Raw genomic sequence first — 18,510 nt, 5'->3', positions numbered from 1 at the left:
AGGGTTAGGGTTAGGGTCAGGGTTAGAAGTATGGTTAGGGTTAGGGTCATATGAGGGTTAGGGTTAGGGTTGCTAGTGTTTTGATAGATACAAAAATAAAAAAAGTGCAGTCCTGTTGTGTGCGGTGTTGTGTGTGGCATTCTAAATGCCCATGAAAGCCTCTCAGTGACCTCCAGTGTCCTCTAGGATACCCTAGAGTTCTGCCAGGACACTCCAGTACACTCTAGTGTGCACTAGGAGCCTCCTCTTGCACCCTAGAGGCCAAACAGTGACTCTTCCTCGAATCTTCTGGCCTGTAGAATACTCACAGTGCACTCTAGTGGACTTCCGGGCATACTGGAGGCCTCCCGTTGTCCTCCTCGGCACTCGAGATGCTCCACAGGCCTACCAGAGCCACCCAGTGCCCTCTAGCTCCCCCTGAAAACTTCCCAGTGACCCTCAGTGTCCTCTAGGATGCCCTAGATGCCTCCAAGTCCATTCCAGTGCACTCCAGGTTGTCCTATTAGCCTCCTCTTGCACCCTAGAGTCCAAACAGGGATTCTTCCTGCAATCTACTGGCCTCTAGAATACTCACAGGGCTCCCTAGTGCACTTCCAGGCACACTGGATGACTCCTTTTGTCTTCTGCTACACTCTAGATCTTCCACAAGTCTACCAGGGCCACCTAGTACCATCTGGTGCCCCTGAAAGCCTCCCAGAGACCCTCACTGTCCTCTAGGATCTGCTAGGGGCCTCAAAGGGTACTCCAGTGCACTCTAGGGTGCACGACGAGCCTTCTGTGGAACACCAGAGGCCAAACAGGGACTCTTCTTTGAATCTACTGGCGTCTAGAACACTTGAAGAAATCTCTAGTGAACTCTTGGGTATGCTGGAAGTGTCCAGTTTTCCTTGACTGCACTTTAGGTGCTCCACAGGTCTACCAGGGCCACTGAGTGCCCTCTAGCTGCCCCTGACAGCCTCCCAGTGACCCCCAGTGCCTTCTAGGAGGCCCTAGATGCCTCCCTGGGCACTCCAGTGAAAGCTAAGGTGCCCTAGGAGCCTACTCTTGCAGCCTAGAGGCCAAAAAGGGACTCTTCCTGGATTGTACTGGCCTCTGGAGGCCTCACAGGGCTCTCTAGAGCACTCTAGGGCACACTGGAGGCCTCCCATGGTCATCCGCAGCACTCTAAATCTTCCACAGGTCTACCAGGGCCACTGAGTACCCTCTAGCCCCCCCTAAAAGCCTCCCAATTACACCCAGTGTCCTCCAGGATTTCCTAGCAGCCTCCCAGGGCATTCCAGTGCACTCTAGGGTGCCCTAGGACCATCTTCTTGCACCCTAGAGGCCAAACAGTGACTCTTCCTGGAATTTTCTGGCCTCTAGAATACTCGCAGTGCACTCTAGTGCACTTCTGGGCACACTGGAGACCTCCCATGGTCCTCTGCTGTACTCTAGATCTTCTGCAGGTCTACCAGGGCCAGCGAGTGCCCTCTAGCCCCCCGTGAAAGCCTCCCAGTGACCCCAGTGTCCTCTAGGATGACCTGGAGGCCTTCCAAGGCACTCCAGTGCACTCTAGGGTTTCCTAGGAGCCTCCTCTCTCACCCTAGAGGCCAAACAGGGACTCTTCCTGGAATCTTCTGGACTCTATATGCCTCACAGGGCTCTTGAGTGCACTCTCAGGCACAATGGAGGCCTCCCTTGGTGCTCATCAATCTGTGCTCTCAACAGAAGCCTTTGGGTAGACCTGAACTCCCTTTGGGAGCCTTTACGCAACCCCACACACAACAGGAATCTGCGCTTACTGTCTCTCCAAACCCTAGCAATCCCTAGCCCGAACTCTAATTATGACCCTAACCCAACACCACAGGTTCAGTTAGTATAATCTGCAGCCCCCTGGAGGTTTCACTGGGCTGTCCAGAACTCTGGAGTTCTTCTGCCTCTCCCCCTCCCCCCCCCCCTCCTCCGTGTGCTGTATCATCTGCTAGAGGCCTCACAGGGATGTTTGCTCTCCCCTTGGATGCCCTAGAGAGCATCCTGTACTCCAGAGAGCACTAGAAGCCTCTCACGCTGCCCTATAGAATCTCCTGGGGTCTCCCAGTGCAGTTGTGCACCCACTGGAATACTCCCAGATCCTGCTTAGTGTGCCCTAAGGCCCTCTGGAGACCTTGTAGATCTCTCCATTGTACTCTAAGACCCCTGGAGACCTGAAAAGTTGCTCAAGTGTGCTCTAGTATCCCCTAGTGTTTTCCCAGGCCACTCTACATGCCTCCCAGGGTTCCTGGTGCTCTCTAGTACCCCCTGCAGACTTTTGAAGGCTTCCCGCTGCACTGTAGAGAGCACTATAGGCCTCCCATTGCACCCTGAAGATTTCTAGGGCCTCCACTCCAGTGGAGTCTTAACACCCCAAGGAAATCTCTCAGGGCAATCCTGTGTGCTCCAGCGCCTCCTGGAGAACTCATGAGGCTCTACAGTGTGTTCCAGTGTCCCATAGAAGACTCATGGTGCACTCTAGAGTCCTCCCAGGGCCTCCAGTGCACTCCCAGTCGCTCTGTGGTCCCCCTAGTATACTGTAGAGGCCTCCCAGGGACCCTTACTGTAAACGAGTGTCTGCTGGTGGCCTTAAAGGGCTATTCAGTGCACTCTAGGGCACACTAGAAGAAGCTTTCCATGCCCCCCCAGAGTGCTCTAGAACCAGCTAGAGGCCTCGCAGGACTCTCCACTGTCATCTAGGGTGCCCTAAAGGCCTTCCAGTTCACACTAGAAGCTTCCAGTGGCCCTCCACTCCACTCTAGATCCTCCACAGGTCTACCAAGGCCACCTAGTGCACTCTAGATCCCCCCAAATGCCCCCAAGTGACCACCAAGGTCCTCTAGGATGCCCTAGAGGCCTCCCAGTGCAGTCTTCATGACTCCTGTGGCCCGCCAGTGCTCTCTGGGACCTCCTGGAGGCCTCACAGGGCCTTGCAGTGTACTCTAGCACCCCATGAAGCCCTCAGTGGACTCACCAGTGCCCTCTACAGTTCCCTACAGCCATCCCAGACCCCCCTGCTGTGCTCTAGTGCCCCATACAGGCCTTCAAACACTCCCAGTGCACTCTAGTGTCCAGTGCATGCACCCTGGTACTTCCCAGTACACTTTATCACTTCCCAAAGGCTTCCCAGGACCTCCCACAAGTAGCTCTAGGTTGTCCACGAGGGCTCCCAGGGCCCCACACTGCACTCTGGTGTGCACTACAGACTTCCCCGTCTGCCCTAGAATCTCCAAGGACCTCCAGTGCACTCTAGAAGCTCCTGGAAGGCTGTCAAGTGTGCCTTGGTGTGTTCTAATGCACTTTGGAAATCTTGCAGTGCTCTCCAGTGATCTCTAGCATCTAGAAGCCTCCCAGAGCTCTCTATATGCCTCCCGTGACCCTCCAGGGCCCTAGAGTGCACTAAATAGCCCTCTGAGACCTCTGAGAGCACTAGAGTGCTGGGAGTGCTGTATTCCTCCCATATTCCCCAGTGCACTCTAGTATCCCCTGCAGGCATCCCAGCACCCACCCACTCACTCGCCACATTATCAGGCACTCTAGAGGTCTCCCAGAGCTTCCCCGTTGCATTCTACAGAGCACTAGAGGCTTCCCAGTGCACCCTAAGGGCCTCCCATTGCCTCCCAGTGTAGTCTAGTGCTCCCTGGAAGTCTTCCAGTCCCCCTCATTGTGCTCTAATTCCCCCCTAGAGACCTCATAGGGCTCTATAATGTGCTCTAATGCCCCCTAGAAGCCTCCTGGGGTCTCTAGATGCCTCCCAGGGCCACCAGTGCACTCCTGTATCCCCTGCAGACACACCACGACCCCCCACTGCACTCTCAGGCACCCTAGGTGCCTCGTGGTGCACCCTGGAGGCCTCCCAGGGATCCTCCTTGTATACTAGTGACTTCTGGAGGCCTGGCAGTGCTCTCCAGTACACTGTAGGCACACTAGAGGCCTCACGGGGCCCCCTAGTGCACTCTACTAAACCTAGCAGACATCCCACATCACCACAGCGGACTCTAGAGTCACTAAAGTCCTCCTAGTTAGAACTGAAGTCCTCCCAGAGACACTTACTGTGCTATAGTCCCTCCTGGACATCCCACAGTTCTCTCCAGTGTATTCTAGGGTGCCCTAAAATCCTCCCAGCGCACACTAGAGGCCTCCTATGATCCCCAGTTGTCTCTAATGCAATAGCAGGCTTCCCAAACTCCCAATGCACGCTAGAGAGAACTGGAAGCCTCCCAGTACACCCAGGAGGCCCCCCAGGCCCTTCCAGTTCAGTCTAGCACCCCTTGCGGACCTCACAGGGCTTTATAGTGTGTCCTAGCACCCCCTAGAAGCCTTCCAGGGCACTCTAGAGGCCTCCCATTTCCCCCAGTGCTCTCTTGGACACCTAGGGGACTCCTATGGCACCCTGGAGGCCTCCCAGGGTGACTTACTGCAACCTAGTGCCCTTTGGGTGCCTCATAGGGTTCTGCAGTGCTCTCTAGGGCGTGCTGTAGGCCTCCCAGGGCTCTGTGATATCCCCTAGTACCAGCTAGAGGCCTTGCATGGCTCTCCAGTGTCCTCTGGGTGCCCCAAAGGCCTCCCAGTTAATACCAGATGCCTCCCTTGGATTCTCAGTGTGCTCTAGCTCCCCCTGAAGCCTTGCAGTTCTGGGAGGCCTCCCAGTACAGCCTTCAGGCCTCCTGTGGCCCCTCAGTGCATTCTAGTGCCGTCTTGAGGCCTCCCAGGGACTCCCAAAGTAGTCCAGTGCTCCCTGAAGGCCTTGCAGGACTCTCCAGTGCTCTTTGTGCTACTCTAGACTCATTCCAGTGCCCCATAACCCTAACCCTACCAATGCTAACACGTAACCCTTACCTCTAACCCTGAGCCTGTGCGGTGGCACTGCAATGTCCCCTCGCGGTCACCGGGAGGCAGCAGTGAGCCTCGCGTAGCTGCTCTGTTGGGCCTCCGCTGGCGTCGCAGGAACGCCTTTCGGTCACCAGGCGGCAGAGGCGAGCTCAGAGCCGCCACCCTCAAGGCTCCAACGAGGACCACCCAAAAATCAAACCGTGTATATGAGACCTTTGTTCAAAACCGTGCTTGACGTCCAGCAGGCTTGGTGCTGTGACCACTTCCCCGGGGAGGCTGCTCTAGTGCTCGACCAGCCACCCTCTCAGTGAAGAACCTTCCTTTAATATGCAATCTGAATAGATTCAAAATTAATTACTTGTTACTTACTTGCATGACAGCCCCCCACACTTCCCTTAGTGAAGCCCCTTTTCAAAAAGGGTCCATCCCTACCATCAGCCGCTTTGGCCCCATGGTCATTGAACTCCTTCCAGTATACCCACGTCTTGCTTGTACCGTGGAGTCCGGATCTGGACATGGTATCGCAGGTGTAGCCTCACCAGTGCCCAGTAGATGACTCCAGAGGAAGCTCCCACATTCGTAAGGATCTGGAGCTCATAGCCCCTGAGGATCCACAATAGCTGTAAAGACCCCACAGCCTCTGGAAACTCACAGACAGCCCCCATAACTCTGACAGGATGCCTTCAAACTCTGAAAGAGCTCCAGTCAATCTAAGAACAGGCCCAGGAAATAAACTCTTGGGCATGGCTTGGAGGTGCTGAAGGCCTAGAAAATCTGTGGCAGACTTGGAATAACTAGGAAAGCCCCAGCACACCTCAAGCAGCTCCAGGAGTTCAAAGACATCCACTCAGAGACCTGGAGAACAGCCTGAGGGGGTGTGCTAACAACCTTGGAACAGCCCCAGAGACACTAGGATGGCCTAAACCACCCCATTTATAGGTTTGAAAAGCCCAGTGCTGCCCTGAAGACACTGTGTGTGCTCTTTGAGGCCTTAAGAAGAGCCCCCCAGGAGCCCAGACAGCTTGCAGAAAAAGCACAACACTCAGAAATAATGCTGGAAAACACATGGCAGCTTAGAGACATCTAAAGGCCACCCAGACGCTTTGCATTCAGACAGACCCAGAGACCCTGTAAAGAGTCCCACAGCTCACAGCAGCACTAGGGGTGTCAAGGTAGCCCCCCAGTGCCTATGGAAGAGCCTGGAGATGCCTTCCCCCCCCGCTTCCTTCCCACCCCACCCCCCCCATACATGCGAGGATGGTATGAAGGAAAACCCTCAGAGATCCAGGCATAGCCCCAGAAGCACTAAGCCATATCTTGTACCTCCATGTGTGTGTGGGTCTTGGTGTGCTTCTGCTTGTGCTTTTGCACGATGCCGACAGGTGTGCAACTTAGAGCAGCACTGCCCTTTCCTCCCAGCACCCCTGCAGTGAGAACTGCTGCGTGGGTGGCCTGGGCAGCACATGCTATGGCTGGAACCCCACTCCAAAAGGCTTCTACAGGGTTTGGTACAAGTTGGTTGTGGTCCCAGCAGAGGGAAAGGGGCACCGGAGAGAGCTGTAAAGCACCTAGCACATGGGTCAAGCTTGGAGCCTGACTGCAGGGATAAAGAGGCACACATCTCACGCTCCCCTGAGAAAGGGTTTAATGGGGACAGGGGGAATTGCTGTTTTTCAAACAAAAGAAAAAATGGGGTAATACCCACAGGGGAGACAAAGACATACATATATGCACACTATGTACAGAGTGGCACAGGCAGCACCAGGCATCCTGAGCCCACCCCCCCACATACACACACACAGGCCCCATCCTTATGATGAATTGCCTGCCCCTTCTCCCATCCTTGAGCAAGACAGGAGAAAGGGGGGGACAAGGGGAGGGAGGGGAACTTGCCAAGCAAGAGGGGGTGGAGGGGGAGTCACAAAAAGATTGGGATATAAGGGGACAATGGGAACATAGGGAGGGGGGCTGCCTGCAGGGATGGGGAGCATGGAACTCTTTGGTTTCAACATTATGACTGCACAGGACCACCTTGTCCACAGGGCCAGCAGATGCAGAGAAAGGTGGAACTGAAATAGAAGGACTCAGTAAAAACAGTTCCCCAACTCCAGAGGTGACTGACATGATCGGGGTTGCAGCTGTGTCTGGGACCCAGCAACATCCCTCCCCTGTGCCTTACACCCACAGACCGGACAAGGGAAAGACTGGAGGGGTGTTTCTCCCCACTTCCCCACCCTAACCCCCAGGCATAAACCTGAGGCACTGGGGGGATTCCATGCCTCTATCCAAATGAAATTTGGGCCCCCTCGGTTGCAGACATGCCCACCTGAAAATTGGTACCTCCTAGTTAGGACAGGGAGTTGAGGAAATGGCTCTCCCCTGCCAGAGTGCTCAACATAGAGCTCATGTCACCCACAGCCATGTTGGCACCACCAGATGACGGAAGCAGGAGGCCACCAGCAGGGCTTGGGGATCCAGGCAGCAGTGCAGGTGTCTCTGAATCTTCCACAATGGCAGCAAAGTCAAGGTGCGTGTTCTCCAGGTCCAGCGAGTCCAGGCTGTTGGACACCTGCTCCCCTGAATCTACGTAGTAATATGAGCTACCCTTGAGGCTTTCTGAACTCCCACCATAATGCCCAGGACCCCCGCAGCTTGCTGTTGTTTGATCCAGCAGCTTATACCCACCTTTGCCCACCTGCAGGTGTGTGCCCTGGCCTGGGTAATATAGCAGGGTATTGTTGGGCCCTTCAGGTGTGGGGTGGACAGGGGGCAAGCGAAGCATTCTCCGGGAGCTGGCTTCCACTCCCTCATAGGAGTGATTTGGCTCAGCCAGATTGCCTACATAGTCGAGACTGTTTTGGTGACCTGGTGGTTTAGGGCCACCAGGTGGGTGTGGCACCATCTCAGGGTTGAAGCACTGGGGGTTTAGGAGGTGGTGGGTCTCTGCCAGACCCTGCAGGTGATCTGGTTTGGCTTGGTAACCAGAGTATTTGGGGCTGAGGTACAGTGGTGCTTGCATGGCATGGTACTGCCCAGGTTCACTGCCCACCCCCATGGCAGCCTCCCCGCCCTTGGAGGGTAACTGTTCACCCCACATCAGAGCCTGCTGGGCCTGCACATAGCTACGGACCATCACTTCTTTGGCCTGCAAGGTGGGGGTGTGGGCTCTTCTACCCCCCGGGCTCAACATGCCCATGTAGCTGACAGGTGCCCGTTCCTCAGACCGATAACCACTGGATACTGCATTCATGGCTTGGCCAAATGACACAGGAGGCTGTATGGGCCCAGTAGGCTTGACGTTCTGGCAGGGACCAAGTGGTGGGGCAGGTGATGAGTAACACTGCTCTGATTTGATCTGCAGTCGGTTAAGCCGGTGCCCCTCAGAAAATCCACTGTCCTGACATGAGCTCACAAGTTTGGGTTGCTGCACACAAGAACTGGGTAGTGGGTACTGAGTACTATGATGGTGACAGTGTGCCCCAGACGTGACAGTAGCAGAGGCACTGACACTTGGCTGCCCGGAACTCATCTCCAGATTGCCTTGGTGAGGTTCCTCCCAAGGAGCTGACATGGTCCCACTGCCAGCACACATGCTCGAAAAATGCTGGTTCATCTGGCACTGAGGGAGGGAGAACTCAGACTGAAGCAATTCCTCCTCCATGTCCCCGTGCCCACCTGGGTTCAGTTGCATACCCCCCATGGTCCGGTGAGCACTGCCATACAGTCCTTCACACTGGAGCTCCACACCTGTCCCCTGGCATGGGAAGCTTTCCTCCAGGTAGTTCGAATACTCATCCATTTCTAGCAAGCCAGACTCTGTGCCTGGGCCAGGGCCCTCAATGCTCACACTCTCCAGGAAGACATTTTCACTGATGCTGGGTGGGCGTGGAGAGAAGACATAGCGCCGAAGGTTAGCATCAGAACCACCCAAGGGCTGCAGGACAGCTCTGCCTGCCCCTGGCACATTCACGTTACCCATGCTCTTAAAACGATGCACCTTGGGTACAGCATGAGGGTTGGCTGCTGTCCGGGCAGGGTCGCTGGCCCGCCGCACACCATTCCCAGGCACCAGGTGAGGGTGAATGCTGCCTGCATAGCCAGGGTAGTCATTGGAACCGTGCCTTCTCAGCAAACCATTCACGAGGAAGGGGGGCATTGTTGGCTTGAGGTAGTCCCCAGGTAAGCCGCTGTGGCCACCCATGCCCACCCGCTCCATGCTGGGCAGTGGGGTTGGCGGGGGGGCACCCGTGGCTGCGGCGTATTTGGCTTTGAGACGATAGCGCTGGGCTGGCGTGAGGCTGCCCACGCCTGGCAACCCTCCACAGTGACTGGCATCGCTGGAGCGTCGCGACTCATCCGGAGAGATGGGGTCATAGCCATTTGCCAGGCATGCCCCACCAGGCATTGTCCCTGCCTCACCACCCAGACATGGTCCAGCCAGGTATGGGGACGCCACAGAAGAGCGCCGGCTGACGGTGTAGGCTGAGCTTACAGTGCTGGTGGCACTGCTCCGGCGCTCGTTCAGCGGCATGCCCATCTCTGATGCTGACAGCTCTGTGATGCGGTGGTGCGAGGCAGCTGGCGGTGGCACAGAGATCCCAGGCACCTCCCCAGGCAGGCCTGAAAAGAGAAGAGGAGTTACACTGGAGCACCCAGAAGAGGAACAGGCAGCCATCTCCAGTACTAGGATATGGCCTCTTCCATGCTTAGTGCCTGCTAGGATGGGAAGTGGATTCAAATGGTAGCAGCAAAGCAGGGTAAAGGATGGGGCAGCGCCCCAGATGTGAGGGTCCACCACCTCTCTGGCTGCAAACCAGACCTCCCTCAACACAGTGCCCACAGGGCTGGCCCCATATCCAGGTGGGAGGGAACCACAGTCTCACCGGCTCCTGAGATGACTGGCAAATTCAGGCCCTTGGTAGCTGACGGTTTCCTCATCTGCTTCAGTTTGTCAATGCGAAGATTCTCTAGCTTGTGGAGGGCCGTGAGCCCTGAGGTGCCCATGGTCTCACCAGGCACCACATCCTCCAATGTGGACAGATCCTCGTAGCTCCCGCCTGCATTGCCCGTCATCTCCACCCCACTGTCATTGTTGGTGGTGCTGCCGAGAGGGGAGTGGTCACTGCTGCACGATGACTGCCCACCTGGGCTGGGCTGCGGCTTCTGGGGGGAACCCACAATATTAACCAAGGAAAAAGGGGAGTCATATATCCACTACAAACTTAATGCAGATTGGGAACCCCCACCCTGCCAGATCTGGAGATGTCTTCCCTACCATGCAAACCGATACCTCCAACAGTCCTGTCCAGGCCTCCCTCCGTCACCACATCCCCAGCTCCTTACCGAGGCCAAGTCAGGCACCAAGAGCTTGCTGTCATCCTTCCGGGCCTCAGTGGGGCCATTTGTGTCTTTCTCCTGCTTCATGTCTGGGGGACCACTGGAAGCTGGCAGTACACGGCCTGCCACCACATCACCTCGGTGCTTCTTAGTGACATGGGCATCAGGGCCGTGTACCGTCTTCACATGTTTGCGCAGGGAACTGGGGTCTGTGTAGCGCTTGGTGCAGCCCGGGATCTTGCACACATAGGGCTTCTGTCAGGGAAGAAAGGTAGGCATGGCGGAGGTTAACTCAGTTGGACTAGATCATCTCTGTAGGTCCCTTCCAACTGAACTATTCTATTCTATTCTATTCTATTCTATTCTATTCTAAAACCAGAGACTCCTCCCAGTCCTTCCAGTAGACCTGAGAGCTGAAGGAAGAGAGGGTGGGAATTTGTCAAAGAAGCTGAATCTCCTTGGAGGGGGGCATGTCAGGTGCTACAGGAGAACCTTGAAGGAGGTCATAAGGAGCTCCGAGGAAGAATGCAAGGACAGTGCTCCCCAGAAGTAGGGCAAGGGTAAAGGGACCCTGGTGGGAGTGCAAGTGAGGTAGGAAGAGAACAGGGGGTGCATACTTTATTAGAGCAGGCAAGGAGGGAGTTGGGGCACAGAGAAAAAGACCCAGGGATGCAAGGTACAGGACTAATAGGGTGGTAAAAGGGGAGCCCCAGGGCCCCAGAGCCCCAGATGGCTTTGTACCTCGTTGGAGTGGGTGCGGTTTTGATGTTTGGCTCGGTCAGAAGCATTGGAGAAGGCCTTGTTACAACCCTCGTGTTCACACACGTAAGGTTTCTCACCCGTGTGTGAGCGCAGATGTGTCTTGAGGTTTTCCAGGCGTGAGTAGGCTTTGTTGCAGCCCTCGAACTGTGCAGGCAAGCAGAGTAAAACATGCCACACACCTTCAACAGACCCAGTACCACGTCACCCCCACACTCCATGCCCACAGCACACCTGCCACAGACACTTATCACACCTCCCACACATCACACACCTGCACTCCTGCAGGTGTATGTCCTGAGGCGACTGCACAGCCCTTTACCCTTCTGGCCTATGTCATGCCACCTCGCTATGCACTGGCGACTTACCCATGGTGTACCCCACCTGCTAAATACCCCTTTATCTCATGTGTGTCTGTGCCATGCCATTGATCACAGGGGCTCTGGCCTGCCACACATGAAACATATTCTATCACATGCTACCATACTCCTGACCACCCTGTCCGTCCCACCTCATTTTCCCCACCACATATCCCCCTCAATGCCATATACCAGCTCGGGCCAGCCTGCACCCTGCCCTGAGCTTTGCCTGATGCAAGGCACCACAGCTTAGCCCAGGCTTCACAAAGGCCCATTCCATCTCACCGTGCATTTGTGAGGTTTCTCGCCTGTGTGACGTCGCATGTGTACCACCAACATGTACTGAGCCTTGAAGGGCCTCTGCTCCCGGGAACATGCTGCCCAGTGGCATACAAACTCTTTCTTCTCCCCATGGATATGCTCGTTGTTGATGTGCTGGGGAGAGAAGGGAATCACTAGGGGTGTTGGGGAGGGCACGAAGGGTCAGGGGGATACAGATATCTTAAGAGAGTATCATAAGAGAAATGTGATATAGAGGCACTGGGGTGGCTGGTGGAGACTTAAGACACTACAGGAATACAGAATGGTCAGATGCTGTCTGGAGGAGGTAGGGGATACTGGAGATGGGGGCTATTTTGGGAGGACCAAGACAAGACATAGGGGTCAAGATGGTGAGGAGGGGTGGTCAAGGTGATATAGGAGATTTGGACTGTCTGGAGGGAGACACAGAGAGCAAAGGAGGAAGTCTGGATGCACTAGTAGTTCAGAAGAGCTAACCCAGGGGTGAGGAAGGCCAGACCGGTTGTTTTCCCTAGGGTATGGGAGGACCATGAAAAACTTGCCCACAGGGAAGAGGAGGATGCATCTCCCTCCCTCCCTAGAAGCAACTTTCATCACTCACCCATGTGGTGAGTTCTTGAGGTGGTGGGGGCTGCGGGGTGGGGGGGTTGTCCCAGCATAGGACAGTCTGAGAAGGAGTGATGGGTTGACACACCAGGATGTCAGCCAGTAGCCTAGGCACAGGTCCTGGGACGGGGGATGCCCAGGCAGGACCTAACTCACATGCACCAGCTGCTCCTGAGTGTCAAATTCTTTGGCACAGCCATCCCAGTAGCAATTAGTTTCATAGACAGTCTCGGACTCAGGTTTCCCATCCTCTTTCTCCAGATCTTCCCGAACGTCAAGCATTCCCAACAAGGGCTCCTGGGGGTGCAGAGCCAGGTGAGCACTCCCAGACATGACTCTATGTGTTCCCTGTTACCGGGAGTGGCATGGAGGAAGAGTGTAGACCCCTTGGGACGCAGGGGGTTCCCAAGGCTTGGGGAGTACCTGGGTGCCTGTGGAGGCTGGGCTGGAGATGTCACCTTCGGATCTCTCCTCTGGGTGTTTGGCTGTCAGAGGGCTGCTCAGGCTCCTCTCCAACTTTAGCTGCTACCATGATGGGGGAAATCGGAAAGCAGTCAGCACTGGGATGCCCACTGGCTACCCCTTACACAGGATGCATGGCATCCCCTGGGGACTGCTTACCTGGCAGTGTTTGAGGGTCCCACGAGTTGGTGCATGGTGCAGGAGCCCTGGGCGGGTCGACAGGTGTTCATGGGAGGCACATGGTGGCAGGGGGGGGGTGTGGCTGAACAGGTGCCCTTGGCCCTTTGGCTGCCCTGGTGGACTCTGGTACCCCAGTGATGGACTGCAAAAAGCAAGATGATGAGCAGATGACACCAGCAGAGGAGAGAAATTTAGTCCTTTTGAGATGAGGATCCGAGGCGTCTGAGTTCCCAGCCACTCCTGCCCTATCCCACCAGCCCCCCTTGCCATCCCACTCTGGGCTAACTGTTCCCACCTTCCTTGGCCCTGGTCCCATGCACTCCCCAAAATGGGCATCAGCATTCAGGCTCCCATACTGAGAGGCTGTGTGCATGCCAACAGGGTTGAACTCTGGTGCCCACCTGATGGTGCTGATGGAGAGGTGGCCATAGGAGCTGCTGGTGGAGGCGCAACGGGAGTTGATGAACGCAACGAGGGAGTTGGGTGAGGTGCGGATTACCGTCTGCAGGTCAACACTAGAGTCTGACAGGGGTGAGATGGACAGTGTCCGCTTCTTGCCCAGCTTGCCTGCACCGCGGGTTGTTGAGAACCACGAGCCTGGGACGGCAGCAGAGAGTGGGGGGCAATCCTCTTAGCATGGGTCCTAGAAGGCTGAAGCCACCCCCAAGGACACAAGCACAGTTCTTTGGAGACTGGAGGAGTCCCCTGAGTGTGCTGGTTGCTGGTTCTAGATTACGACAAAGCACAAAAGTATCCCCCCTCCCTACCTGGGACATCAATGTTCCTAGGGAGTACCTGAAACCCTTGACACGCACCTACTTCCTTCTACAACCGATACCACCCAAAGAAAAGCGCCTGATCCCCTTGGCCAACACCTGGCCCTGTGTGAGCTATCACAAATTTTCCTGTTCACACAGGTGCCACTCTTCCAGGAAAGGTATCTGAAGCCCCAGCAGCCTCCTCCTCTATAATCACTGTCCCCAACACTGTCTGACCCTTTCAGCACACACATCTGCACTCCCGGTAAACTCCTCATTAAACCTCTACCTGTCCCACACCCCCCCCAGACAAGAAACTTACCATCACCACCACCTGGGTGCTCGGTTCCTGGCACCAGCCCATAGCCATGGTGACCACTCATGAGGTTTGACTGGTGGCATAAGGGGAAATCAAGTCCTGGTGGAAAGGAGAAGACAGACAGGAAGACATATTAGGGTGGAGGGCACAAGGGGAAAAGGAAATCCCTGGAGTGCCCCTGAACCCAAAGACTGAAACTGAAGGCAGATGCCCCTTGTGCTCATGCCAGGCACTGCCCAGGCCCAGCCACTAGCCAGGATGAGGGAGCTGCAACCAACCTTGCGGCCCTGGGGCACCCGTGGCCAGTCCGTGGAGTGGGCGCAGGCAGCAGCGCTCAGCATAGCCGTTGGTTGGGGAGTTGACAGGGTTGAACATGTCGCAATGGGGCCTGGCCAGGCTCAGGAGCACATCTGGTCCTCAACGAGGGGCCGGTGCCGGTCGGGGCCTGAGGATGACAACGGTGGGCAGATGGCCCCCTGACCACGAGCCCTGCACCTCCAAGTGCCCCGCACCCTGCACCCTAGTGGGCTCTGTGTGGCAGCCAGAGCAGACTTGTGCCAGGCAGGGGATGCTGCAGTGCCGCGCAGCCGTGGCAGTAGGACCACCAGCCACATCCTGCCATGGCCGTAGCCCCCCGGGGCCCATGCCCCTGTCTCCCCACAGCCCACAGCCACCTGCACCCTGCCCACGGGCTGAAGTCTCCCTGCCATGGCCCCGCACCCACCTGCCTGGGGCGCACAGCACTCGGTGCTAGCCACTGCTATCCCGCCACTTCACCAGGTCCTGACACAGACCTCTGTACCCAGCCCACGGCCAAGGGATGTCCTGGGGCCTGGGGGTGCTGCTCTTTTAATGTAAAGCCATTACCTCATCTTATCACTACATTCCACAATAAAGGGGTCCCTCCCCAGCTTTTCTGTATCCCCCTTTAGGTACTGGAAGGCCGCTATAAGGCCTCCCCAGAGCCTTCTCTTCTCCAGGCTGAACAACACCAATTCTCTCAGACTGTCTTGACAGAATCAGTGCATTGGCCAGTACAAGGCCACCCTTGACAGCTCGGCACAAGCAGTGATACCGCCGCAGGGTGCCCTGTGGTCATACCACATCACAAGGATCCCCAGTTACTGAATTAGCAAGGTGGCCTCATGCTTGGTGCTGTATGAAGAGCATCCTGTCCGAGCAAGTGTCCCGAGGCCTGCACAGCGTCCATTGCAGAAGGGATGAAACACACGTCTGTGCGCCCAGACACCTGCACAAACATCCACAGCCAAACTTGCATATAGATGTAAAAATTGCAAGCCCTAACTGCCGAAACAGGAAACTAAGGCACAGACGGGTAAAGCCATTCTTGGCCAAAGGACCCGAGCTGGCATCCTGCTCTTCCCTGCTCATGGGTCCCTGCCATGTCTGCAGGTTACACCCAGCCCTGCCTTGCCAGCAGGTCCACACCCTGCCTGCAGGTCAAAACCCTGCCCTGTCCCACCCACGCATCCCACCCCTGCCTACAGGGCTCAGCCCAGCCCACTATCGCATCCCTGCTTGCGGGTCCCTGCCTGGCGCCCAAGTCTCATTTCCACCTGCCTCCCTGCCTGGCCCTGCCCGCAGTCAGACCTCCACCCATGGCCTCGGCCTCTGCACCCTGATCCCAGCCCAAAGCTCCATCCCTTCCCATGGTCACTGTCCTGCCCCAAGACCCCCGTGGGCTTGCGTGAAGGACAGAGGCTCTGGAAGGAAGAGGCACTCGTGGGTGGCACTGGGAACAAGGCCTCCTGCATCCTCAGCCTCCCCCTTTGAGAGACCAAGGGAATTGCCCCAAACAAGGGGTCTGGGGGAGTGGGAGCCCCTCACCCTGCTGGGAAAGTGCTGGGTTGCATTTGGAGCATGCGGGGGGTGAGGGGGGCAGCAATTCTTCCGCATGAGTTGCCCCTTTGAAAGCTTGTCTCGGGGCTTTGTGAGAGTGTCAGCCAGGAAGAATGGAGGGGGGGGGGGGCAGCAGGGCAGGCATAGGGGGTGGGAGTACCCAGGAAGGTGGTGGTGCTGGGGGCAGGAAGAGGGAAGAGAGATGAGTAGGAAAGGAACGAGAGGGGGAAAGAGGGAGGGCCTCTTACCTGCCTTCTGGACCCAGGCCTTGCAGCAAAGACTGAGGGAGTAGTTCTAGGGGACACCCTCCATGCTGCTCCTACCCCAGCCACAGCATTTAACAAAGGGAGGGCTCACAGGTCCCTCATTAAAATTTGACTCCCAGATGCCTCCAGCACTTTATGCATGCACACAGATAGTCACATGTGCACAGACACATACACAGGTGCACAAACACACATTTGCATGTATCTGTAGAGGCTCACGTGCAGGTAATGCACACACATACATCCACATATATACACAGATACACGTAGCCATGAGCACAAGAGCACATACACATTCATTCTCATACATGCAGATACACAAGCATGTGCAGACATAATATGTATGCTTACACACATTATACCTGCACACATGAGTGTGTTCACACATAACTGCAAATACGTATGCATATACGTATATACACATACATACACATGCAGACCTGTGCCACCTTCGTCTCTGGACTTCTGCCTGCATGGAAGGTAACACTTGGGTCTCATATGGGATACAACTCTCCTGGATCCCTCCTGGCATCTCTGGGAGCTCCTGCAGCTGGGGAGACAAGCTGAAGCGCTGGGGACCACTTTGCCTCCTTCTGGTACAATTTAGAGCACTGGGGGCTCAAGAGACCTCCTCAAGCCAGCCCCTGTGTGGAGCTGGGAACTGATGGGGGTCTGGTGTTAAGCCAAGCCAATATTCCCTGCCTCCACCTCCCAAGAGCCATCACCCGGGCTACCCCAGGTTGCCCCAGATCCATAGTCTTACCCCACCAGCTCCTTGCTCTGTATGAGAGCAGGCAGGTTGCCACCGTATAGCACAGTAACTATATGCAGTCACTCCAGCCCAAAGGGAAGGAGGGCTATGGCTGTCCAGATGGGCACGGCCACCTGCTGCAGCAGCAATGGAATGGTGGGCTCTGCCCTGGGCCATGAGCCTACAGCCCCATCCCCACTCATCTGGGCTGGGGATGCAGCCTGACCTAACCTACAGTGCTCCTCCCTCCCTGAGTCCCAGCAGGATGGGGCACTATCTGTGGAGCATCTACCGCTTCCAGGAAAGCAGTTAATTCACCCATAGCCTCTGTGATATCCCATCTACCTTGTGCACCATCAGCCTTGTTCAGCCTGCTGTACCCTGCTGCGCCAGCCCCTGCCAGGCCCAGCACCAGCTAGAGCCCTGCACCCGCGTGCACACATGCACACACACACACACACATCATGTGTACACACATGTGCAGAGCAACTGCCACACAAACTCCATGGGCACAGCACCTGAGCAATACACGGTGCACACACATACTTATGCACACACAGACCTAGAGAACACGTGTGTCCAATGGAACACACACAAAGCTGCATGTGCACGCATATGGCACACACAGACAACATGCATGTGTGCACAGGTTTGCATAAGCATGCACAGAACAAGTGGGCACACAGAGCACATGCATACAAAGCATAGCACCACACATGGGGAACATGCAGGCGCGCAGCACGAGCCACATTGCTCCCACCCCACAGCTACCAGGCCACGTGCACCATCCTCTCTGCTCCCCTGCAGCACCCACCATGCAGAATTAGGAGTGGCTCAGTGGCGTTCTGGTCCCCATCACCCCCATTCCCGAAGTACAGAAGGAGGCTCGTGGTCCTGCCATGCCAAGACATCCTCTCCTTCCTGGGCCTGGACAACAGGGAGGGCTTTGGAGAGCAGACCCAGCCTGGCAAGAGCTGGGGTCTCCCCACTGGGGGCAACTTGAGGCAGGCGGATGCCAGGCGGACACAATGGCAGTGGCACGGCTCTCTCCAATCCCCCACGTTCGCCCTGCTGAGCACCAGCATGGGGCATGGGGAGGTATGCAAGGGAGAAAGTGCTCGGGGCCCGTGGGTCCCAGCTGCAGGATGCTCCCCACAGCCCGTCTGCAGGGGCTCCCTGCGTCCTGGCGGCCCCCAAGCTGGGGAAGCTGGAGGGGGCCAGGGGCGTGGGGAGCCAATAGGCGCCGGTCTGCGGCTCCCCCACCACCGCGCTTGCCTCCCCCGCCTGCCGCACACCGCCACGGCCCACCCAAGTTGCAGCCTATGGGCATAAATTTGAGAGCCAGGCGCAGCCGGGATTGAGGGGAATCTTCCTTCGGTCTCCTCCTGCCAAGAAACTCAAACTGAAACACATTCCTCCTCCTCTCTGCCAAGAAAACAAGGAGCGCAGCCAGCAGCAGGAGCAGTTGAAGCAGGGCTGGCTCCAGATGCAGAAACGCCGCGCAGGAGGGGGTCGGACTGGCCACCACCACCCACCCCCCCTCTTTATTTCCTGCAAACACGTCTGATATCTGTCATCTGGCTCCAGTTTGCTGAGGACACTGGGGAATGGGGGTGGGAAGGAGACAGAGAAGGGGGAATAAGGCAGAGAGGGAGGGGAGACGTGGTGAGCTTGCACCGCAGGATGACAGTCGGGATGCCTGCACTGATGG

The 18,510-nt window shown here is 56.4% G+C and overlaps 1 protein-coding gene across 1 annotated transcript; it reads right to left on the bottom strand.

Moving 5' to 3' along the window:
* Positions 1 to 7,189: 7,189 nt before the first annotated feature.
* Positions 7,190 to 14,297, bottom strand: GLI1 (GLI family zinc finger 1). The gene is made up of 11 exons (XM_035570248.1): positions 14,201 to 14,297; positions 13,926 to 14,021; positions 13,247 to 13,442; positions 12,825 to 12,987; positions 12,627 to 12,728; positions 12,360 to 12,500; positions 11,583 to 11,732; positions 10,921 to 11,085; positions 10,186 to 10,434; positions 9,726 to 10,005; positions 7,190 to 9,462 (listed from the first exon to the last, which is right to left on the bottom strand). Exons 1-11 carry the CDS (start codon positions 14,295 to 14,297, stop codon positions 7,190 to 7,192), a joined length of 3,912 nt encoding a protein of 1,303 aa, XP_035426141.1.
* Positions 14,298 to 18,510: the final 4,213 nt, after the last annotated feature.

The sequence above is a fragment of the Cygnus atratus genome, chromosome 29 (genome assembly GCF_013377495.2).
Source record: "Cygnus atratus isolate AKBS03 ecotype Queensland, Australia chromosome 29, CAtr_DNAZoo_HiC_assembly, whole genome shotgun sequence".
Lineage (NCBI taxonomy): Eukaryota > Metazoa > Chordata > Aves > Anseriformes > Anatidae > Cygnus > Cygnus atratus.
Note: the sequence above shows the minus strand (reverse complement) of the source record. Positions and strands in the feature narration are given on the sequence as shown.

Bases quoted from the DNA above. Each gene is read 5' to 3' on its own strand.
- GLI1 (XM_035570248.1), bottom strand. From the start codon at position 14,297: ATGTTCAACCCTGTCAACTCCCCAACCAACGGCTATGCTGAGCGCTGC. The intron at 14,022-14,200 runs GTTGGTTGCAGC...CCTTTCCACCAG, and splicing joins GGGTGCCCCAGGGCCGCAAG to GACTTGATTTCCCCTTATGC. The intron at 10,435-10,920 runs GTACAAAGCCAT...CTTCCCTGACAG, and splicing joins ACCGCACCCACTCCAACGAG to AAGCCCTATGTGTGCAAGAT.